General features: G+C 38.9%; 1 protein-coding gene across 1 annotated transcript; it reads left to right on the top strand.

Annotated features, from left to right (window-relative positions):
- Positions 1-217: 217 nt before the first annotated feature.
- On the top strand, positions 218-23,380 carry FDX1 (ferredoxin 1). Its single transcript, XM_037047685.1, has 4 exons — positions 218-663; positions 5,201-5,325; positions 17,083-17,212; positions 22,276-23,380. The coding sequence occupies exons 1-4, from the start codon at positions 452-454 to the stop codon at positions 22,388-22,390; spliced, it is 582 nt and encodes a 193-aa protein (XP_036903580.1). The 5' UTR covers positions 218-451; the 3' UTR covers positions 22,391-23,380.
- Positions 23,381-24,956: the final 1,576 nt, after the last annotated feature.

Raw genomic sequence — 24,956 nt, 5'->3', positions numbered from 1 at the left:
TTAGTTAACTGGGGGTTGTTTTACTGTATCTTTCCGTCAGACGTTCAGTTATCTTCTAAAATTTATTGTTTTGCGTGGCAACTCTAAACGCTTAACAAAGCTGCAAGGTTAGGACAAAACCTGGTCAGTAGGTTAAAAAAAACAAACAAACTCAAAATAACAAAGTACTTAGCCCCGCCCCCTAAAACACCAGTCCAGGAGGCGTGTGACCGGGCGGGGAAGGGCTGTGCTTTCGCCGCTACGGGATTTATAGCGCACCCGGAACCTTCACGGAGCCGTCGTCACGCGGAACGAAAGGGACCTCTACGGCACCCCAGCCTTCCCGGACTCTGGTCCAGGCCCAAGGGCGTCAGGCGCCGGCCCAGGTATCGGCCAGCACGCAGGGAACCTCTCGCCGCCACCTGGGTGCGGTCGGCCTGCGTCCCATCCGGTAGTTACTAGACCACCGGCCATGGCCGCCGCGGGGGGTGCCCGGCTTCTGCAAGCTTCCTCTGTGGCCCTGGGCGGCGCAGTACGTCGGTGGCTATTCCTCGCCGCCGGAGCCCGCGCGGGAGCCGGCAGCTTTCTGGGAAGCCGGGGGCCAGGCCGGAGCGCCGAGCTCGGCCTGGCAGGCTGCGCGCCTGCGAATCGGCCGTTGAGCCTGTCGGCAGCTGTTCCTTGCAGGTGAGGCGCTGGCCTGCGCGTGGGTGCTTAAGGGTCCCTTCTCTGGGGGATAGCCCCCACGCCTCGGGGCAGCCACGATCGCCCGGCCAGATTTTTGGCCCAGCTGTATTTTATCCAAGGCCTGCTTTGTCGGGCGCACGCGCCCAGAACCGCCCGCCTCTAGCTCCTCCTTTTCCGCGGCGCTCCCGGAGACCCTGTTTTGTCGCTGGGCGCCCTCACTGTCTTCCTGATTTCCCGCCGCAAAGTTTCCGAGACACTGACGCGGGCGGCAAACGGGGACCCAGGTTGCCCTATTTTCCTTTCCCAGGGCCTCAGGAAAGCCGGGCGCTTTGTTGCCACGGTTGTCCTTGTGGTTTGGCTGGAATCTAACCTTTGCTCTTCCAGGAACCTGCAGTGACCTTCCTAAGATGCACCCCATTAAGATCCCGGCCGGGAGGTTTTTTTACAGAGCTTTGGCCTGCAGTGTTAGGACATCATGACTGCATTTCTTTGTCAGGGTAATACTTGGTTAGCATACTCCCACTCTTCCTTCGTGCTTCCCTCTGTGCTCTGGTCTAGTTGATTCCGCGTTAAAAGCCCCTGCGTTGGAGTGGCTAGGCAGGGTTTTGAAATGGCTTTGGCACTTACTGTCTAACTTCCTCAATCCCTGTGAACCTGTTTTTCCACAGGTAAATGGATATAACAATAGTTATAGATCTCACAGGGTTATTTAAAGAATAAACGAGAGAATACAGGTAATGCAGGTAGTCTTGTGCCTGGCAAATAGCAGGACTCAGTAGATGTTACCTGTTAGCAGCAGTAGCTTCTAGGCCTCCAGTGCTGTTTTGTGTTCATTGTTGAAAGAGATGTGAAAAAATTTACCCTGAATATGTCCAGGTTTTATATATTCTTGGGCATATTTGTTTTTCAACGACATAATCTTAGCTCTAATAGAGATAAAATGTACTCATTTCAGAGTATAGCCACATACTGGGGCCCCATATAATGCAGAACCACTCTTTGACCCCCTGCTGGCATGCATTAATAGGAAGCTAGAACTGGAGGGAGGGAGAAGCATTTGAATTCTGCCTTTTCCAGTTTCTTCTTGATGAAGTAGCTGAGAAAAGAGTGTAGGTTTTATTCCTCTTTCCCCCTTAATCTTTTTATATAGTGGATGCTCAATAAATTTTGTTGCATTAACTGTGAGGAGAATAATGGAGAAGGCAAGCTGAATTTATTTGTCTCTATTTTCCCTACACTTTTCTGCTTTTGAGCTCCCTCCAGGCAGGTGCCTTATTTTCTACAATGGATGCTTCCTTGAAAAATTGTTTTAGAAATTGGGACATGTATTGAACAGACTTGTGGAACTAGTATTTAAATCAACATAAATGCTTTTGTAAATGGAAATTAAATCATTGAAACTTATTGTTTGGATTTGGGTATGAAGTTGTCTTAACAGGAGGCATGTTCGTTCTATTCCCTCATAACCCTGCTTTCCCCCTCATGGGCCAAGTTTCTGTTGATGGCCTTGGGCTTCCTGTCACAGACTTTGGAGCCACAGCTAGTATTATGTGAGATTAGTGCAGTCCAATATGATCACCAGTAACCACGTGTGGCTATTTAAAAGAATTAAAGTTAAATAAAATTAAAGAATCAGTTTCCCAGTTGAACTTTTAAGTACTCAGTATTTGGTAGCTGCTCTACTGACATTACAGGTATAGAACACAAAGAGGCCAATTGGACAGAGCAATCTAGAAGCTATAGTTCTGACTTTGAAGTTTAACTCCAAAATACCATGACACAATACTTTATATTTTGTAGTGATTTAAGTTTAAAAAAACTTTCCATGTATTTCACTTGATTCTTGAGAAAATCCTGTGAGTTAGGTAAATGGTAGTAAAAATTCCATATCAAGTTGCTGGCAAAACTAGGACTAAAATTCATGTAGTTTTTGAGTACCATAATAGTTGACAGTGCTTTAGTCCAAGGGGTCATTTGGAAGAGTTGAGGTGGCTATGAAAGTAGGGAGCCCTAGGTGGGGGGCCCTTTTCTTGTACCAACTGCCCCAGGCTACTCTGTGTGGTATAAGGGTGGGCGTCAGCAGCTGTAACTCCCCTTCCTGAACTTCACCCTAGCAACCCCTGGCAGGTTCGTTAAAATGTTGGCTGTGGTTGAGCAGAATAAATGGCAATGTGTAAGGGGTAACAAGTGAGAAACATGGTTGTTTGTGGTATTAGCTGATTTATTGATGGTAGACTTGGAAAAATCACAATGATTTCCTAGTGTTACGAAATCCACCATTCCTTGGGAACAACTAGAAGCTTTTTGCTAGTTAGAATTGAGGGAGGAATCTACAAAACCCACCAGCACCATTTGTTAGTAGTGAATGGTTAGAATGGGTAAAGTATATATATAAAATGCTTTAAGGAAAAAAGTTTCCACAAACTTTCCTTTAATTTTCTCAGCAGCTTGGGGAAGTCACTGTTATTCCCATTTTACACATAGGAAGTAAGTGGCTTCCAGAGGTCATCTAATGAATGTATGTCAGAACTAGGGCTAGAATGGACATCTGATTCTTACATCCATCTTTTTCAATTACAGAAGTACCTTTCCTTTTTCACTTCTGCTTCTTCTCCTGTCCTTTGGTAAACCTGTTAGTACTCTTACTCTGCAGGGTTTTTTCCTGGGGTTGTACACCTCTAATGCATAGCAGGCTTCTTAGCAACAAGAGGACTGAGACTTTAAAAGTCATTAATTGGTATTTGTTGAGCCCTGCTCTGTGTTATGTATTTTGCATACATTTTTACCGAGGAGTCTGAGGTAAAAGAGAGTTCGAATTACCTCTCTGTACCTCAGCTCTGGGGTGCTCTGGAAGAATAGCGACCCCAAAACCTCTGGCTTTCAGTAGTGAGCACAAAGGATGGGATTCTTTGTGTTGTACTTTTACCAGGTGTGTGTTGATGTCAACTCTCTAGACTGCTCTGCTGGGCTTGGATCCACATTTCCATCTGGCTTCTGGACATTCTCATCTACTTTTTTCTATTTAAATTAAAAAGGTCTAAACTCAAACTCATTTCCATCTTCCCCAAAGCTTCTTCTCCTCCTCTGTTAACCCCACCTTACTGCCCCAACTGGGGCAGTAAGTCTCCCCAGCTAGAGACTTCAACATTATTCCTCCCCTCTCTCTCAATCCATTTTATATTGATGGACACCAGAACCTTTTAATTCTATCTCCTGAATATCTCTTAAGCCAGTGTCCTCTACATCCTTGTGCTGTTCCAATAACTTACAAAGTGGTCTTCCTGCTTTCAGATTATCTTCATTCTCAGCATTCTACCTGGAAAATCATGAATAATATTTAGAATACTTCTAAAGCTTTTTTTTTTTTTTTGCTATGAAAAAACTTTGGAGAGCACAGGCCCTTTTGAGGGACTTTCACACATATTTTTGGTAATTTTTAATTAATGGAATTTTCCTTTTTCATTGTAGGGAGGCTACTATCTGACAGGGGCTTCAGTTGCCTTATTTGTGAAATGAACTAATTTGGTAATTTGCAAAATATAGTTCTGGAATTATTTAATTCTAGGTTTTACTTACATTAAAATTTTCTTTGATGTGGACTATTTCAATCTGCTGCCAGTTGTGAAAATTATAACTAATCATTTTAAACTGAAGTACATATTTTCAATTGTGAGGTAAAAATTAAAATGATCGATGGTGGAGATCTAGTTGCTTGTATAAGTTGTTTTCTCAAATTTTGTTGTGATGTTTTTGAGAAGGAAAAGAAATATAAGTCAGCTAGTTGATAAATAATATATTATCTTATAATTTATCTTTATAAGATAAAACACATAAGAAGATATTATAGTTATCCTCCCACAGATTTAAACAAATAAACAAACAAACAAATAATGTTTTCTGGTCCCTAATACACGGTGTGGCCCAAGATAAGATGTTGAAATGCTCAGAAATCTGTCTGTTGCCTGTAAGCAGTGATCCCATCAGACACAGGCACAGTTGTCTTATTAATGGCAGAAAGATTGACTTTTCTAAAGCTCAGCACAGCCACGGTCTAGTCTTTTAGAGACACATTCATAGAGGCATTGTTTTTCTGATTGCTATGTGAGAGCAAAATAGACTTTCATGAGTGAAAATGATTGCTGAATATTTTCACATGACTGTGACCCATGACCATGACCACTAGGGAGACACATGATACATAGGGAGATACTTATAGCCATGGTAGTGATGTAATTGTCATTTCTTTTAAGGTGGCAGAGCTCTCCTAGTGGGTGGGCAGATAGACATGCCTTTTGTTTGTGGTGTCTTCTTCCCAAATGAACTTTGGAAAGAAAAGAAAACACTGTAAAAGAGCACGTTTGCTTGCTTGCACATGTACACATACACTGACCACTGTTTCTTTGACCTTACAAGTTCTTAGAACAATTATTTTAAAAAATTTGAAATTACTGAAAATAATAAAGAACTATTTCTTTTGAAATTTCTTTGGTATCTTTTGAAGTTACTGAAAATAATAAAGGACTATTTCCTTTTCCAGCTCAGAAGATAAAATAACAGTCCACTTTTTAAACCGTGATGGTGAAATATTAACAACCAAAGGAAAAGTCGGTGACTCTCTGCTAGATGTTGTGGTTGAAAATAATCTAGATATTGATGGTTTTGGTGAGTACAAAAGATTCCTTAAAATTTTTAAGTGAAACTATTGAATAGGTTTCAACTCTGTTATTTGCCAATCATTGTTTCTCTAACATCCATGTTTCTCTCTCTGGAGTGAGTTTAAAAAATGAATGGCTTATTTAGGTAAAGAACTCACTGATAATTTATATACAGGGTATATTCTATAGAATTTATGTATAATTGATCTTCCTGTGTGAGATCATATGTAACTACACTTTAAACTAACCGTAGTTTCCCCGGTACTCTTTGACAAATGAAAAGTAGTACATAACACTGTAATGAAAAATAGACTAGGATCAGCTAGATTATGGTTCATAATCCTCAGAACTATAGTAGCTATAAAAAGCAAGTGCTTCAGCCCTGGCTGGGTGGCTCAGTTGGAGCGTCATCCAGTGCACTAAAAGACTGGGGGTTTGATCCCCAGTCAGGGCACATACCGAGGTCGTGGGTTCAATCCCTGCTTGGGACTCATGTGGGAGGCAACTGATTGATGTTTCTCTCCCATATGGATGTTTCTCTCTCTTTCTTCTCTCTTTCCATCTCCTCTCTCCCTTCTTCTCTAAAATCAATAAACACATCCTTGGGTGAGGATGGAAAGAGAGGAGAAGAATTTTTTATTCTAAAAAATTTTAGAATTTTTTATTCTAAAAAATAAAAGGCAAGTACTTAAAATACAAGGTAGCTATTATTAATTACATAGTTATTAATACAGGTATACTGTTCATTATATACTATGGTTCATAAACTAACATTGTCATTTACTAGCCATGAGACCTGGAGCAAGCCACTTTAACTTCTTATGCCTCAGTTCTTTGTAAAATTGGATTATAATATTTCTAACCTTGTGGGATTGTTAAAGATTAAATGGGATATTGGAAATAAAGTGGTTAGCACAGTGCCTACTGTGTATGAACAGTAGAATTTATGGTATTTTAACTTGACCTGCTCTCATTGTCCTCCTGTCCCACCTTAAAAAAACTGGCAGAACTACAGTAGCTATAAAAAGTAAGTGCTTTAAATATACATTAGCTATTATTATTAACATAATTAGCAATACAGGTACACTGTACATTATTGAAAATTTAAAAAGTACAGTAAAAAAGACTTCCCATGATCTCATCACACAGCAGTAACTATTGAAAGAATCCTTTTTTCCCTGGTACAGCAGAAATATAGAAAATTTAATACCAACACCATCTTCAGTAGGTGGCTAAGAATTCTGCATTCACTTATGCAGACTTAGCAGAGAGCCTTTAAATATCAAGGATCCTGAGATGTCCATAGTTTTGACATATAATCTTGAGATAAGCTAAACTAGGACCACAAAAGGTGAGTTAAGCCTAATTCACTATCTAGGATAAAGATGAAAAGAAATCAAGAAGTCTGAAATGTTCCTTACAAAGAAGAGGTTATTGTGACAACATGGGGGCAGCTATTTTATTAATTCCTAAAGCTGAATACAGGAGACCCTTTAAATATCGTTTGTTGTAAGTCGTGTTCACAGATGCTCACCACACTCAAACAAGGCTAAGTATGGAGTCTCTGTACAGTTTCTCTCTGGGTGATCTCATTCCTTCCGTGACCTCAAATCTTATCTAGAGGCCCATAAACTCTTAACATTTATCTAGATGCCCATAAACTCTTAACATTGTTAGCTCAGACCTCTTCTCTGACCTGTGGACTACAGACCCAACTTCCCTCCTTTACACCTGTTCTTGGATATTGCACAGGTATTTTTTAAGTCAATATACTTGAACAGATTTTGATCTGAGCTGTCCCGCTGACCCCCAACCTGCCCTTCCTTGAGCCTTTTGTGTCAGTTATGAGAATCACTGAGCTGTTGAAGCCTGAAACTAGAGAGCATCTTATTCTTCCTTCTCCCCCATCCCCTACCTCCAGTCCATCAGCAGCTCCTGTCAGTTGTGGCTCCAAAGTATGTTGTCTATTCAAAGTGCGTCCTAGTCTCTCTATCCCTGCAGTAACTACTTGGGGCTGGCTGGTCACTGTATACCCGGAACTGTGGATCTGCTTCTGTTCTTGAGCCCCTCCCTGATTGGGGTGATTTGTCATAGTACACATCAGACATGTCTCCTGATTAAAAACCATGAATAACTTCCCATTTTACTTAGGCTGAAATCCACATTCCTTACCCTAGCCTAAATGGTTCTGCATTATCTGCTCCCCGCCACCCCACCCCTATTCTACTAGTTCTTTTTCTCACTTAGGCCATGCTGCCCTTTTCTCGAGAGCTGAACTCACCCAGAATTTTTACCTTTGAGACTTTATATACACTTTACAATTTTTTTCTTCCTGGGATAGGTCTTCCATTGCTGTCTGGAAAATCCTGTATCTGTCTAGTCTCAGTTTATGATACTTCCTTAGCGAGGCTTTGCCCAACCACCCAATCCCAAGTACAGTTTCTTTTATTAGCCTGAACCCATTATTCTCCATTACAGCATCCTGTTAATTTTTTCATAGAATTTATAAATTTGTTAATTATATATTTTTGTTTACTTGTGCATCTTTCTCCCGAGAGACTGCAATGAAGGACAAAATCATTCCTGTTTTATCCCTTATTGTATATGAAGTGAAGTAATGAATGAATAAATGATTAAAAAGGAACAATTGTGAATTTTGGAAGGAACACAAATTGATAAGCATTCTTTTCTTTTATGTGGTTTTAGAGTGTATTATAATATTATGTCACCAGGGGGCAGTTATACCTCTCTGATCAAATTTACCTATTTTATTATCTCAGACTTTCTTTTTCTCTTCTGCATTACCTGTATCCCTCATATGTCTGTTTGGAGGGAAATTACTTAAATTGGGAGATCCTGATAATGTGTATATGAATCTATATTTATTCCTATTGCGTTTATTGACTTCCTATTGTTATAATGTATTTCTGGCTATTCTAGATCAAAACTTTATTTTATGAAACTAGATTTTATATTAATTTTTTAAAATATATTTTATTGATTATACCATTACAGTTGTCCTATTTCCCCCTTCATTCCCCTCCACCCTGCACACCCCTCCCCCGCCATTCCCCCCTTTAGTTTATGTTCACGTGTCTCAAGGTCTTTAGATTCTGTATTCCCATACTATTCTTGCCCTCTCCCCTATTTTCTACCTATGCTACTTATTTTCTGTACCTTCTCCCCCCTTCTCCTCCTCCCACTCCCCTGTTGTTAACCCTCCTTGTGATCTCCATTTCTATGGTTCTGCTCCTGATTTAGTTGTCCTCTTGGTTTGCTTTTGTTTTAGGTGTGGTTGTTAATAACTGTGAGTTTGCTGTCCTTTCACTGTTCATATTTTTATCTTCTTTTTCTTAGATAAGTCCCTCTAACATTTCATATAATAAGGGCTTGGTGATGATGAACTCCTTCAGCTTAACCTTATCTGAGAAGCACTTTATCTGTCCTTCCATTCTAAATGAAAGCTTTGCTGAATAGAGCAATTTTGGCTGTAGGTCTTTGGACTTCATGACTTGGAATACTTCTTTCCAGCCCCTTCTTGCCTGTAAGATCTCTTTTGAGAAATCTGCTAACAGTCTGATGGGAACGCCTTTGTAGATAACAGTCCCCTTATCTCTTGCTGCTTCTAGGATTCCCTCCTTTGTTTTAATCTTGGGTAATGTAATTATGATGTGCCTTGGTGTGTTCCTTCTTGGGTCCAACTTCTTTGGGACTCTCTGAGCTTCCTGGATTTGCTGGAAGTCTATTTCCTTTGCCAGACTGGGGAAGTTCTCCTTTATTATTTGTTCAAATAAGTTTTCCACTTGCTGCTGTTCCTCTTCCCCTTCTGGTACCCCTGTAATTTGGATGTTGGAACATTTAAAGATGTCCTGGAGGTTCCGAAGCCTCTCCTCATTTTTTTGAATTCTTGTTTCTTCATTCTTTTCTATTTGGTTGTTTCTTTCTTCCTTCTGCACCACTCCATTGATTTGAGTCCCAGTTTCCTTTCCATCACTATTGGTTTCCTTTGCATCTCTCTTCATTTCAATTAGTTTAGCCTTCATTTTTTCCTCTAATTTGTGACTAAAATCAACCAGTTCTGTGAGCATCCTGATCACCAGTATTTTGAACTGTGCATCTGATAGGTTGGCTATGTCTTGATTGCTTAGAGTTATTAGCTTTGGGGCTTTGAGTTCTTCTTGAGCCATAATGTTTTGGTCTGTTCACGCCTGTTACATATGAGGGGCAGAGCCTTAGGTGTTCACCAGAGCTGGGCAACTTAGTCGCTGGGTTGTGACGCTGTATGTGGGGGTGGGATCAGAGAGGGGCAATGGCGATCCCCTCTGCTGCTTCCCACCACTGGGGCCTGTGCCGTCTGTCTCACTGCTCACTTCTTCTCATGGTTTATCTGCATGCGAATGTGTGACCGTGGTCAGCCTGCCGCCTTGCACCCTCACTGGGTCCGCCTGTTGCCACTCTGCGCCTGGGATCCGCCAACTGCCACCTGCGCCTGAGTTGGTCTGGCTGGTTTTTCCTGGGCAACCCTGCTCTGCCAGCCGCTGGCTCCGGCCCCCTTACCGATCTGGCTGAACCATTCCTTGTTGTCAGACGTCCGTGTGGTTCAATTTTCTGTGTTTTGGTTGCGTTTTTGTTACTAAAACTTTGTTGTCTTTAAACTTGGTTGTGCAAGGAGGCACAGTGTTTCCACCTACACCTCCATCTTAGCTGGAAGTAAATTTTATATTTATATGTAGTTTCACATTTCTAATATATACTATTCATACAAAGCTATCCAATGGATTTTTGTTTGGGAAAGGGGCTAAGTGTCAAGGTGACCTGTCTGTCTTGTCAGCATCATAATAAATCTACAAAATGATCTTAATGTGACATACATGTGCACTCTTGTTTGCATATACACACACACACAAAACAGCCTTTTCCTGCTGGCAGATACTCAGAGTATATGAAGTAGTGTGCAAATACCTAACTTTCTCTGGGAATTAACTTAATGGCAAGAATTTCTGAGCATTTGTACAGAAGCTTAATATTACTAGTTTTTTTTAATTCAGTAGGAAAATGTTATTCATTATCTACTTTGAAATCATCCAGTAACCATGCCTTAGTTATACTTAGTGTAATTTTTAAATTATACGATTTGAAATTGTGCAGATTAACAATATTACGTGTGTTACTCTAGTAAAATTAGAACTGCTGTGAAAACCCAAAACTGTTGTCAAGAATCTCATGTCAAGTGGACAAGCTGTGCAAACTGCAGATTTTACATTTGTTACTGCAGCTAAAGCAGCACCACTTTGGCTGGTAAACAACTGTCTTCCATTCCTTGTTAGTGCAGTAGGACCTGTGCTGTTTGCAGACATCTGAATGCCCGTGTAGTTTTGTTGACTCTGGTGCTGATATTTTAAACTGTGATTTGATTATCATTTAGGACTTTTAAAGTCTTTAACAGTTTCAGCCAAGCATTCATTATATGATAATGCTGAAAAATACACCTGAAAATGAGTTATTTTGGAAGTCAGAAATTAGATGTGATAAAATGGTATAAAGAAAGCCAAAAACCTGTCATGATACATATTATTATTATTATTATTATTAATGCAGGAGAAAGAACTCTGAATCGTTAGCCAAAATGCCAACAAAATAAAAGCAGTACTAAAGCATACATACCTGTAAATTCATGAAAATTGTATAAACAGGCAAGGATGATGGATAAAACATTGTTGCTTGGGGCTGATATGAATATGGGTGTAATGTATCCATAAGTCAGATTGTTGTCTGTGCTAAGGCATGCATTATTTTTAATTATTTGAAAGGTGGATATAGTAATGTAGAAATTTTTACTTCAAATGTTTGTTCTACTGGAGTATATTTTAAAACAAAAATGTGAGGGATTTCAGCAGCTCCAGGTGTAGAAGGGTGGTGATAGTGGCAGCGAGGGCAGCAAGAAGGTCACCCAAACACTTGGATTCTCACGTCTGTGCAGGGATCTAGCCTCCACCGTGTGGAGCAAAAGGGCAAGGACCACGACCACCGAGAAGTGCTGCCACCTTGCCACATCCAGCTGTCACAGAGTCAGAAGCTTAAAGAGACTTTTACCATGATTGATCAGAACAGCGCTGGTTTTGTTGACAAGGAAGATTTACTTGATCTGTGTGCCTCCCTGGCAAATATTCAGCAGTTGAGTATCCAGATGCTATGAAGAATGAGGCTCCAGGTCTCATAAATTTCACCATGTTCCTCACAATGTTTGTTGAGAAGTTAAATGGCACAGATCCAGATGTTATTAGAAATGCTTTTGCTTGCTTTCATGAAGAAGCAGCTGGCAGCGTTCAGGACAATTACCTGAGAGAGCTGCCAACACCAGCGGGAGATCGGTTTACAGGCGAGGAAGTGGGTGAACTGGGCAGAGAAGCACCTATTGACAAGGAGGAAATTTCAACTACATTGAGTTCACGCACATCCTTAAACATGGAGCAAAAGACAAATACGACTCCAAAAGAATTCCAGATTCCAGCCACATGTTGTAATCACTTTGGGTATTTCTGAGACTTTCTCTTAGAACCTATTGCATACCCTAGCTTTACAGCTTTTACCTTTTTTGTGGTATTTATTCAGCCGTTTGGGGCACATGCATCTCAATAATCAGATTGGAAATGGGACTTTCTGTCATTTCATAATAGAAAATAAGGGTAATTTAACTTAACAGCCCCCTGCCCCCAGTAATTGCAGTCTACACAGAGTCAATATATTTTTTCCAGAGGAAGTTATTCACTCAATTTTTCCAAACCGTAGTTAAATTTTATGATAAAAACTTGAAACAAAAAATGTGATATGAGGATTATAGATTTATGAACTATGAGAACCCATTTTCCTACTTTACATTTGTTTCATTGAGAAAATAACTCAAATTATGAGATTTAAGCAATTTTCAAAATCTTCGAGAATGCATCCCTCATAAAATGCAGTCACTTTGTGCTTATATATGTATGTGTATCTGTATATACAGATACACGAATATTTGCATATATGCATACATACATTCATGCACACATGTATGTATTTCCCACATTAATTTACTTATAAAACCAACCACTAATAAACATGCTAAAAACTGACAGCCACCAGTGTTTCTCTGGACTATGTCTAAGCAATAAGCATAAGTCACATAACCTTTGCACTTTCAGTTCCTGTCTTTCCACATGTCATTTTATTATTGTACTCATATTCTGACGAGCTGTCAGTTTTAGATTGAAGGCTATGTCACAGTAACTTTTATACCCCTTTCCCTTTTATAGATTGCTTCCCATTGCTTGTTTTGTAGAGTGTTTTCCTTTGTATGTGATAAGAATAAAGACAACAAATATTCCCAATTTTACGAATAGGTTTTATTCTCCAAGATCATTTTCAGGTCAGCTACTTGGCATTTGCAGTTTGCTTTCCCATGAATATAGTGTTACATATGGTGGCAAAATTTTCAGGCCAACCTACAGAACCTGTTTATTTGTAAATAGGTTAATCACTGCTTGCAGTTTGGTTTTGTGAGAAAATGCATCGCAGCTTCTAATGTAAGGTCAAGAACACCTTCACTTCTTGGACATACCTACTATACACACGCACACTATGTACTACACATACTCTATACGGACTCCTTTTCTCACTTTACACCTTATTCTAGGTAATGGGAATATATGCACCACTAGTTTTATACCATTGTTGGAAAATATAATAAATACTATTTCAAACCTAAATTTTTAAAACTTGTTTCATGACCTAACATATACTCTCTCCTGGACAGTGTTCAGTGTGTACTTGAAAACGATGTGTCTTGTACATCTTTGCTGCAGATTTTTAATCTATAGTATCACTTGTATCGCAGTAGGGCCATCATGTTTCTCTGGTTCAGTGTTAGCCACCTTATTTATACAAGCTAAGTTGACTTCATCTTGAGTTTCAAAGTTTGTTTTATATTTGAGTTTCTTTTTAGTATGAGGAATAAGAAAAACATACCTGGTCTCAACTTGTAGTGGAAAAAGTTTGAAAGGGAGTTTAAAATAAGGAGGGATTATGAATGTGATACATTTATTTAAAGAATAAATATGGGACTAGAACAGGTAATAGGAACTTAGCATGTAGGAACTAAAAGTTAATTCGTATACACTCAGTATTTATCATGTTCTTATTAGAATATGTTCTTCAGCTCTGAGCTTGGCAGCTTCAGCAAGATATGGAAACATTGGCACAGTTCATGAGAGGGCAATACAAATTATATTAGAGAATGAAATAAAACCTTTAGGAAGGTTAGAATTGAACTTTCCTAAGGAGGAGAGAATTTAAAGTGTTTCGAGATTTGGATGGATAGCGAGTAACTCTTCACTTTGTCTGACCAGGGGGTACAAAAAGGAAAGTCCTACGCTTTTCTGTTAGGATTTATGGTCCTATGGACTTTTCTCTCCGTTCAAGCGTGATTAAGACCATATTGTATGCATTCTTCTTCCCCCGTCTTATCTGGCATTGCACTTTTCTGGTTTTCTCTCTACCATTTGGGACATTCTTATTTTGACTGCCTTTCTAGGAGGGGTCTCACCTTGGCTCTTGCTGCCTCTGATCTTTCCTTTCCTATTTGCCCCTCTGGCTTTGTGAAATCTCTTGGCTTTTTTTCTTTTTCATTTTAATCTATCCTTTACACATAACCACCAGTGAGATCTATCCAAAATAAAGTATGCTATACCATTCTCTCGCTCAGGATAGTTTTTCAGCTCTCTGTGACCTGGGGTACAGGTTCACACCCACAGTCTCTCCAGGGGCTAGGTGTGGGAGAAGGGTCACAGCTGTTCATCAACCCCTGGCCAGTGTCATCTCTGGTAACCCACCGTGAAAGATAGTTAACTGAGCCCACGTTATCCACCCAGTGTGTTGGGAAACAAAGTGGAGAACAGTGGGCTTCTAGAACTAGTTCAAGCTCCTTAGAAAACAAATGGTCCACTGCCTCTGCAGCCCCCACATACCTCTTGCCCTGAACTGGGAGTTTTGTTTTTCTCACATCTTCTGTTATACTTGGCTTGCAGGTTTCAGGATTTGTTCTTTTAATAACAAATCTGAAGAAAGTTTCTGGGAATATTTTGTAAGGATTGTTTGACTTACATTTTGAAGACAAAAGGAGGCAGGATTTCCTGATTTTTCTCCTGGAATATTTCCAGAGAGATTTGCCATTTTAGTTTTGAGTTTGTCTGCACTGGGTATTTTTTAAATTGAATTTATTGGTGTGACATTGGTTAATACAATTACATAGATTTTGGGTGTACAATATATCATCTGTTTGCATTGGGTATTAATAAGAGAAACAGAAATCAAGATAAGTAAATACTTATTGAATGCATACATTTAAAATAGTAATACTTTTTTGTGGAGTCATAAAATATTAGAGCCAACAGGGATCAGGAACATTAGAGATCATCTACCTCAGTCTCTTACACAGATGAGAAGAAAACTGGGAGACTTGCCCAGGACACAGCAGTTGGGGTGGTAGGTCTATCTGGAGCCTGGAGCCTTGACCTTAAGGTTGCACTACACCAGTTCTCCTTTTACTGCAGGGGTTCTTGAACTTGATATTATGTATCTGTGTGTATTTTTTTAAGCAGAGAAAGCCCTTTTCTTTTTAAGTAAACTATATTCATTTACCTTTTGTGTGAAATACTTCAAATTTACACAAAAATAGAAAACTAAGATACTTGTTCAAATAACCAATTGGTGTGTATGTATATTTTTATATTATATTTAATATTTAAGTGAGGTGACTTAGATTGAGGGGGAGGAACTAGTTGTTTTCAGCATTGGAAAACTTAGCTGAAGTCATGAACCATCTATAATTAGTATTCAGTAGTATGATCTTAGTGTATTTATTTAACTTCTTGGGTTTAATTCTCTTTATGTTTATAAAAAGAAAGTTGAATTACTCTAAGATTTCATATAACTTTCAAAAATAGTTACCAACACTTGTATAGTGCTGAGTATCTTATCTGCCCGTCATGGTTGCAGGTACATACTCCCAGGTTAAGTCATCCTCCCAACTCCCATGCGGTGTTGGTGCAGATAAAACTGTTGAGGGAGCTGAGGCCTGACGGGTTAAGTGGTCCAAGTTGGTGCCCTTAGTAAAAGTGGAGCTGGGATTGAAGCCAGGGAGTTTGGCTACAGAGCCCATGCTCATTGCTCCTATACTTCACTCTGTGTTCTCTCTCTGCTTAATTCTGTTACATCTTTGAATTAGGTTTTATAAAAATGAACATTTAAGGAAGGCTCTCTTTCTTGTTATAACAAAAGATAAAAACAAATATTTATATTATGAGGAAACAATTCTTACTAAAATGTTTTATTCATTCAGAGGAAAATTAAGGTTACAAGTTATTGATAGTAGTTCTCTTACATGTATTATGTGTTGTTTACTGACCAAAAGATAATCTAAATCAAGCTAAAGTATCTCCTAGGAATCTATAATCTTCAAATTTGTATAATGACCTTTAAAAATTAGTATTAAAAGTAAATCAGAAAAATGATTTTTAAGGTGGAATTTAACGAGAACAATTCTGCACAATTTTTTTTGGTCAGACCCTCCTGGCGGCCACAATTTAAGAAGAGCCCCACTCAGGCTGAGGGAAGGGGCTTAGGACTGCTATGGAAGGAGAGTGGGGGAGACTTGGGTGTCCTCAGCCTGGGGAGGGAAGGATGACCTCAGATATATGAAAATCTATTGTTTAAAAGAAGGAGTCACTAAATAGTTAATACAGTTTTCATAGAAATGGAGTAGAAAGGTGTTTGCCAGGATCTAGAAGTGGGGGGGGAAACAGAGGGAGATTGGCAATGGGCACAAACTTCCATCTATAAAATACTGAAGGTCTGAGGCTCTGAAGCATAAAACATGGTGATGACAGTTCATAACACTGTGTTGTGAAATTGAGATTTGCTAAGAGAATAAAACTTAAGTGTTCTCACTAAAAATGTATAATAGATGTGTTAACTAATAGAAATACTTTTACAATGTATATGTATATCAGATCATCACAATTTACACTTTAAATATCTTATAATTTTATTTGTCAATTACATCTCAGTAAGCTGGAGGGGAAAGGATTGGATTCCTTGGGATAGTTTTGGATTAGTTGGTGGGCGTTTGAGTTGCACACTTCAGCTTGGTGGGAGTCAAAATGCAGAACTGGGTGGCTACTGTGCGGGTGTGGATTTCTTTCAGGAGGTTTTCAAGCAAAGGTTGGGTAACCTGGGAAAAGGATATGCAGAACAGATTCAGTCATTTGTCTTTTTCACAGCACCTGGCATATAATAGGCACTTACATTAATAGATTTAATATGGGACAGGAGAAATATCTCATTGTTTAAAACCAGTGTGACCCTTAGAGTGAACTTATTTGATTCTATCCTGATTAGAAGGAAAGACCAAGGGGGAAGAATATATAACTTATTTGGATGTAGGTTTGGTGGCTTTCTCACTCCTCCTGTATAGCACAAGGCTTCATAAATTGTGCTGGGCTCTCCAGAATCTTTTTGAAATGATATGTGAAAGTGATTTCAAATTGAATGTGTATGGGGGGGTAGAGGATTGTCCCTGATTCTCACCATTATGCAGAAATAAAATGTTATTTATGTATGCCAATGTTGACTCTAAAATTTAGAAATAATTAACTTTGGTTAATTCCTACCAAGTTGAAATTGTGTTTAATATAGAGTGGAGTATGTTCAATGTCTGTTGCTTTTGTAGGTGCATGTGAGGGAACCTTGGCTTGTTCTACCTGTCACCTCATCTTTGAAAAACACATATACGAGAAATTAGACGCAATCACTGATGAGGAGAATGACATGCTTGATCTGGCGTACGGGCTAACGGACAGGTAAGACTTTAGCACCACTTCAGTTGCACCAATAGTCTGGGAAGAGAGAGGTTTGTTAGTTCATGTCTATCTAAGACCAGGCCTGTGTGTAATACAGTTCTTTCTGCAGAGATAGGTAGCAGTTGTAAATTTTGAATATAAAATATGACATTTCTCTGTTTTCACTATCCTGTGGTTTAGCCCTTATGAAACTTTCCTTTTTACTGCAGTAAAAAAGTAGGTTTCTTTAGTTTATTTTTACTCTAGAAATGAATATTTATCACAATTTAATGAGTTGGGACTAAATCTAATGTTTTTTATGGTATTATGGAAGGATAGATTTGATAATTGAACAAAATTATAATGGAAAGTTTTACCTACTTGAGAGAAAGGAATTTTTAAAGAAACTTAATATATAATAGTAAGTATGGTAACATGAATAGTTCTATTTCTAAGTGTACATTAAAGCACATCAGTCAGAGGTTATTCTTGTTATTAATTAATAGGTAGAATTACTCTTAAAAGTGGTAAGATCTAAAGTAGCAAGTGAGTGATATCAAGTGATGCCTTATTCTTAGAAATTATATAATTGTTTGGCTGGGATTAGGGAAAGTAGCTCGTTGCTTTACTGTTTTAAGGGGCAAGGTAATGAGGGCTTCTGTAAGGTTGACTTTGGTGTTTCTAATTTGGTGACCCTAAAGAAAAATAACTTTTTAAAATTTAAAAAATAATAGTAATAATAATAGCTTTACTTCTTATGTATTATGTAGCTATAATTTTGTTAGACCCTTAACAAATTATCTTATCTGAAAAACAAAGTTTCTTTTTCTAGCAAACATGCTTAGGTGACTGGTATTTACTTAGAGGTGAAGAATAATTTGATCCCCTTTGCAGTTCATTTTCCTCTTGGTGGAGGTGAGACTGATACCCTGGGAAGAGGAACTAGGAAATAGTATCTCGTCGAGTCCCAAGCAGAGCAGATCTGACTGCCATCTGTCTGTCCCCCTCACATGTTCAGGTGCCACTGCCTCTGTCAACACCTTTTTCAGAAAGGATAGTTAATACACAGAATATACTCAGAGATTCTGTTAATTTAGTTCTAAGAATTGTTTCTCTTCTAATAGGAAGAGTATATCATAGCCAAGTCCTTGACCTTTTATTAGGTAAACTTTGTATGTGTGTGGAATAAATAATGTTCTAAGTGAAATGAAAAAGAAAATTAGAGGAGAGCTACAGTTAGAAGAGATACACAGATGTCAAAAGATACAAAGCCTAACGTAAATGTGAACTAGCCAAGAACTTTGATAGTAAAATTCAGAAATTTTAGAACACAGAAATGAAGAGTAAGGACTACCTTTTATGGCATGCACAGTAGAGCATCAGCAGTTATTGGTGGAATTAATGGTTGATAGGATGAGAGATTCAGGAATTACCTGTGAATCTGTACTTGATGATTGTTGGTACCTGCTGCCACCAGTTTCCAGGGATAATCTACAGAAAGGCCTCAGTTTCTGTATTTGTTAGATAAGATATTTGAGGGTAAGAACAGCTACTTCATACAGTTGTTGTGTGAAGTACTGCAGAGAAAGCATTCATTAAATGGTAGCTGTTAGCATTATAGCTGTAATATCAATTTATATGTTAGGTACTCACTACAGTGCACAGGTAATTTAAGATTATTTCTAGCCATCAGAGTTACGCAGTGTTATCACCATTTTCTAGGCTGGAGAACGAGATTTAGTTATCAGAAATTTGCTCAAGGCTGCACAACTACAGAGTGATTTGTTTTGTTTTGTTTTGTTAATAATTTTTTTAATTTAATTCTTGTTCAAGTACAGCTTTCTGTCTTATATTCCCAACCCTGCCCGCCCCCCGCCCCATGCTCCCCGCCTCCCTCCCCTTTCCACCCCCCACCCTTAGTTATTGTCCATGTGTCCTTTATACTTGTTCATGTGAGTCCTTCCGCTTTTCCCCTATGATTCTCTCCCCTCTCCCCTCTGGACCCTGTCAGCCTGTTCTGTATTTGAGTGTCATTGGTCATACTTTGCTTGTTTGTTTTGTTGTTTAGATTCCTGTTAACAGTGATATCATATGGTATTTGTCTTTCACCGCCTGGCTTATTTCGCTCAGCATAATGCTTTCCAGTTCCATCCATGATGTTGCAAAGGGTAGTAGTTCCTTCTTCCTTTCTGCAGCATAGAATTCCATTGTGTAAATGTACCATAGTTTTGTGATCCAGTCATTGACCGATGGGCATCTAGGTTGCTTCCAACTCTTGGCTGTCGTGAATTGTGCTGCTATGAACATCGGGGTGCATAGGTTCTTTTGGGTTGGTGTTTCAGGGTTCTTAAGATATACTCCTAATAGTGGAATTGCTGGGTCAAAAGGCACGTTCATTTTTAGTTTTCTTAGAAAATTCCATACTGTTTTCCGTAGCGGTTGTACCAGTCTGCAATCCCACCAACAGTGAACTAGGGCCCCATTTCCCCACAACCTCTCCAGCACTTGTTTGTTTCTTTGTTTATGATAGCCATTCTGACTGGTGTTAAGTGGTATCTCATTGTGGTTTTAATTTGCATCTCTCTGATAGCTAGTGATATCGAGCAGCTTTTCATGTGTCTCTGGATCCTCAACTACAGAGTGATTTGAATTGTTTTGTAATTTGGTTAATTTGGGCCTAATGCCCTTCATTTTTTACTTTTTTGAGCTGCTTCCCCAATCTTAGAACTCAACACAACACCCAATATATTTCCACTGTCAGGTATATATGTCAAGGGTGACTGGAAAAGTATCTTCAAGGTTTGCACAAGCATCGGAATTTGGTGGGATTCATAGTGAGATCAGGGAAGATGACTTGCTGTCTGTCTCCTTCTGCAGAGGTGTAAGACTTTCTACACTGGGGAGACTGTCAAGCCAGAGGCCTTTAAGGAGGCAGAGAAGCAGGGGAGAAAACAGTCACAGGGTGCCATGGCCTTATCTTCCAGGGCCATGGAAGGGATAGTTACTACACAGATAGTTAATATTACCCAGCAGGGGCTCTTGGTGCTACCCCTGCCTGTGTTCCTGTAACACACTTTTGACTTATTCCGCCCTGTTTCACTTACAGCTATTTATGTCTCTTTCTCTTACTAAATTAAAAGTTCCTTGAAGACTAATGCTATCAAATAACCATCTGTCTCTCTAGGGCTCACCACAGTGCTAATTAATTGGTCTAAATTGGTTTGCCTCATTTTCTGTCTTGGAGATGGAGCTTAATATGTACTTGAGTGTTGTCAGGGCTGTGTTTAATAAACAAATAGGAACTAGTGTAGAAGGGGATTGCTTTTTCTGTTAACAATCAGTGTTTCCCGTGGTTGTACTTACTCCCTTACTCAAAAACTTCCCAGCGGGTCCTCATTGCCCACCAGTTAAAACCTGAACTCTTTCACTGGTGTGCAAAGCTGCTGCCTGGCCGTTTTCGAGCCTGTCACTCTTGTTCCTTGTCTGTCCTGTGCAGCAGCTAAGCTAAAAACCCACATCGCCTCAAACGTACCTGTAACTCTGTTACCTTTGCCTCAGATGTCTTTCTCTATCTTTTATGACGTATTAAACCCTGCCCACTCTTCAGAGCCCATTTAAACACCAGCTCCCCCGGACGGGAGTAAGTGCTTTCTCCTCAGACCTTTTGGCTTTCACTCTCCGGCGTTTGCACAAGTGTTAGTATCTACTAATGTGTATCGTCTCTTCTATTTGGTTGAAAGTTCACTCCTTAATAACTCATTAGCAGCTAATCGCACAATAGAATAGGGAGGAACCTGTTTATTATCCATCTTTAGGATGAGATTAGGAAACTAGAGTTTGGGGAGGGGCATTGAGAAAGTGTACACACGGTGTTCATCAGGCTGGATCTCAACCACCGGTCTGTTGGGCTCTAAGGCTCTGATCCCTATTCCCTCCTTTTTGCATCCCTTGGGCGCCGGGCATGTAAGAGATATTCAGAGGGTTGAACTGAGTTGCAGTTCTTTGTACCTCAACTGACGTTCAGTGCTGTGCCTTTAGATCTTTAGTAAATGCTTAGATATATTAATGAAACCAAGACGTGCATATAATAGTCAATCAAATGGAAGACAGTTTGATTGTAAGACTGGCATTTATTTTTGTGTGCCACTAAGAAAGAAAAATACTGCTAGTAAAAATAGAGCACAAAGTTATCATAGCACTTAATCTATTTTGTGCGGGGTAAAAGAGCTATTTCTAATTACCTTGGCATGATTTGTATATCCCCGTTAAAAAATGAAAGCATAAACAAAATTGGTAGTGATTCTGAAAATAAAAAGAAAATGCAATTATAGCTATTCTTTTAATGACAGATATTTGCTTTATGAATATCAAATTTATACTTCTACAAATATCAAATTTATACTCTGCTACGTTTCTGTATCTTTAATTTTTTTGTCTTGCAGTCTTTTGCACTAATTTTGACTGGCAATTAAATTCAATACATGAAGTAGTAACATACTTGTCATCACTCATTTGAAGAGACACCTACATGAATATTATAGCGACGTTTGCAGCTCGGTTATGACCGCCACATCACAGTGATTGTGTGATGTCATTGATTTTAAGATTTATTTCGATTTTAGAGATGTTAAAAGTGTGGGGAAAATATGTGTCTGATAGTTTATGACTTCCAATTTCTTGTTTTAAAGCCTTTATAGTCTATATGATTTTAATGACCTGGGAATTGATTAATCATTTTCTTTAGCAATAGGCATTGCTAAAACCTGTTTTCTTCTTCACTTTTGTGCCTCTGATTATTTTATTTCTTGTCCTTTCACCAAAAAGCAATCATTCTGGTGAAATAATTAGTAGATGATGGACACTAAAGACTAAAGTGAAGCTTTGGTCCACTAGGCTTTTTGTTTTTCGTGTTCCTGTTTTGTTACCCTCTAGTTGAGTAGAATGTATCTTTTTCAACTTAGTAGAAATTTAAAAGGTAAATGAATTTCTAACTTCTTTGGGTAAGAAACTGTTCTGTATAGTGGCATTGTTTTATAAATAATAAATACTTAATATTAAACTATACCTCTTGCTTTTTCATGCAGGTCACGGTTGGGCTGCCAAGTCTGTTTGACAAAGTCTATGGACAAAATGACTGTTCAAGTGCCTGATGCCATGGCTGATGCCCGACAGTCTGTGGACATGGGCAAGAACTCCTAGGATAGAACAAATAGGAATATTTTTTAAAACTTTACCTATTTTTATAATTATTACTTAATAAAATTAAATGAGAGCATGGATGAATGGGTTTATTATTATGACCAGCTTTACTACTTTAATTCACCTTGTATAACTACTAAATTTTGTAGTTCAAAAGTATGCAGTCTTTCTTTTCATTAAATTATAAAAAGGAAATCAAATATCAGAAAGGAGTATGATAAAATGTTATCTGTTTTACCTTATATTTGTTTAGCAACATTAGCAAAACATTGTCATGTGAATCCTATGCCTACTTGCCTATAAAGTGGGTTTGAAAAGGTATTACCCTTGTGAGCTGTGGGTGAAGGCAGAGATGTAGAATGGCTTGTCAGGGCCTTACAGCAGTGAGTTAGCAAGTCTGTGCTAGAACTCACATCTTGTTAATACAAATCAGACGTTCAGATTAAAACTGGAGAAATTGTGAGTATCTTATTTATAGTAGTAATTAAGTGTGAATAGGTATGGAAAAAACTATTGCTTTGTGAACTGATTGGTTTCAAAGACCGCTGTAACCTTATACATAAATATTTCAAAATTTTGATTCAGTGAAAAGTGTAAGTCTGAGCACAGGCAATATAGCAGAAGAATTGGAGAAATAAACAAAAAATTAGGTGCCTATTCTTTTCTATCCGAAGTAGAATGGACTATCTTTGTAATATTTTTAAAATAATGCTGATATATAAATCCCTGCCTGTAACAGAATAGAGAATTTATGGATTAGGTTTTCCCTGTCCTGAGTTGCACAAGGAAATGAGCAAGCATTTGAACTGCACAGCCCAAAAGCAGCTGCCTGGGCTGCAGCGAGCTCAGCAGCGTGCACAGGCCCGGGGAAGAGGGGGCTTGGCTTGATCACCACAGATGACCAGTGTGGGGTGGCAAACGTTTATCTTTACTGTGAGTAAACTGGTAAATGATAATAAAGCCGTATGCAGTATGCTGTCGGAAATACAATATAACCAACTAGCTTGGACTAATCGTGGGGAAGGGCGGGACAAGTAAATGAAAGGAAAAAGTAAACTGTAAGACCTTTGAGTTAGCTTCAGGTCTATCCGTGCAGTTTGATCATTTGTACAAATACTTAAGAACAGTACTTGACCTACAACATTGTGTTCTGTCCGTTGAGGAATACGGAGATGAACACGATAAGGATACCCTCAGGGAGCTCACCTTTAATTAATAAAAGATAAAATATTTGTTTGCAAAAATAATTTGCTTGAACTAAGCTGACTGATTTGCCAAATAGAATATGTTAAAACTCATTAATGTGTAAAAAGTGGTTAGGAAAAATTTAAGGTTTCTAATGTTCATTGAACATTTTGTAACCATTGAGTGCCTTCTATGTGGAGAGCGCTATGCGTTAAAGCACTTATTTCAGTTCTCTTCATTAGCTTCAGTATTCTCCGTGTATTCTGCCGTGGATTACCTAAACTCTCCTTTCCAGAACTTTCATGATGACATTCAGTGTAAACATTCTGAAATTTAGATTCTAAGTTCCTCACATTTCAAATTAGGAAAGTTTATATGAAGGAAGTTTAATTGTATTATTTAAATAAAATCTACCAAACATTAAATATCCTAAATTGGTTTGTATAAAGATTATTTGTTTCAGTTTGCAAAAAAAATTATTCCACGTTTAATGGTAACTATTATCTGTTGCTGCAAACAAAGTACCCTGAAATTTAGTGTCTCGAAACAACAGTAATCTTTTATTGTCTCCACTTCTGTGGGTGAGGAATTCACAGAATGCAAAGCAGTGATGGCTCTTCACTGCTCCACAAAATCTTGGTTCTAAGTGGGAAAACTTTACATGGAGGGCTTTTAGTGAGGGGGAGGCGGGTGGGAATAGGGGGAAAGGTACAGGGAAGAAGAAGCATAATTGGTAGGCATTAAATAGGTGGGGAGAGGTCAAAATGGTATAGGAAGTAGGACTCAAAGAACCTACATATACAACCCATGGACATGAATTAAGAGGGCAATGCTGGAGGGTTGGGGGTGTGCAGGGTGGAGGGGAGATAAAGGGAAAAATTGGGAAAACTGGGGTAGCATAATCAATAAAATATACTTAAAAAAAAACTTGAAAGGCCAGATGCTGGAATCCCCTGGAGACTGATGATGGTTCCCTCACAGGACTGGCATGTTGATGCTGGTGTCAGGTGGGGGGTCTAGCAGGGGCTGTTGACTGGAACACCCACAGGTGGCCTCTGTGTGGCCTGGGCTTCCTCACAATACCATAGCTGGGTTCTGAGAGTCCACAGTGTGAGAAAGGTTGCATTCCCGGCATGCATGTATCCTTTAATGACCTAGTCACAAAAGTTTCACAGTATCACTTCTGACTTTTTTTCATTAGAAGTGAGGCACTTAGTTTGGCCCATCACAAGAATAGAGGGGTGTCAAAAATTTGCATTCATGTACTAAAGCCCCACAGTAACTGCTATTTTTAAGTTAAGTTACATCATTGCCTATGAAAACTGGTCTTTTAACTAACTTCTAAGCTTTTTAAGGACTAGATTTCATCAGGATGGGCAGG

This window comes from Sturnira hondurensis, unplaced genomic scaffold, assembly GCF_014824575.4.
Source record: "Sturnira hondurensis isolate 20B ecotype Veracruz unplaced genomic scaffold, ASM1482457v3 Scaffold0006213, whole genome shotgun sequence".
Taxonomy (NCBI): Eukaryota; Metazoa; Chordata; class Mammalia; order Chiroptera; family Phyllostomidae; genus Sturnira; species Sturnira hondurensis.
This window is presented reverse-complemented; position numbering and strand designations above follow the sequence as displayed.

Coding starts and splice junctions, on each gene's coding strand:
- FDX1 (XM_037047685.1), top strand. CDS start 452: ATGGCCGCCGCGGGGGGTGCCCGGCTTCTGCAAGCTTCCTCTGTGGCC. Junction 664..5,200: donor TCGGCAGCTGTTCCTTGCAG/GTGAGGCGCTGG, acceptor TTCCTTTTCCAG/CTCAGAAGATAAAATAACAG. Junction 5,326..17,082: donor TCTAGATATTGATGGTTTTG/GTGAGTACAAAA, acceptor TTGCTTTTGTAG/GTGCATGTGAGGGAACCTTG.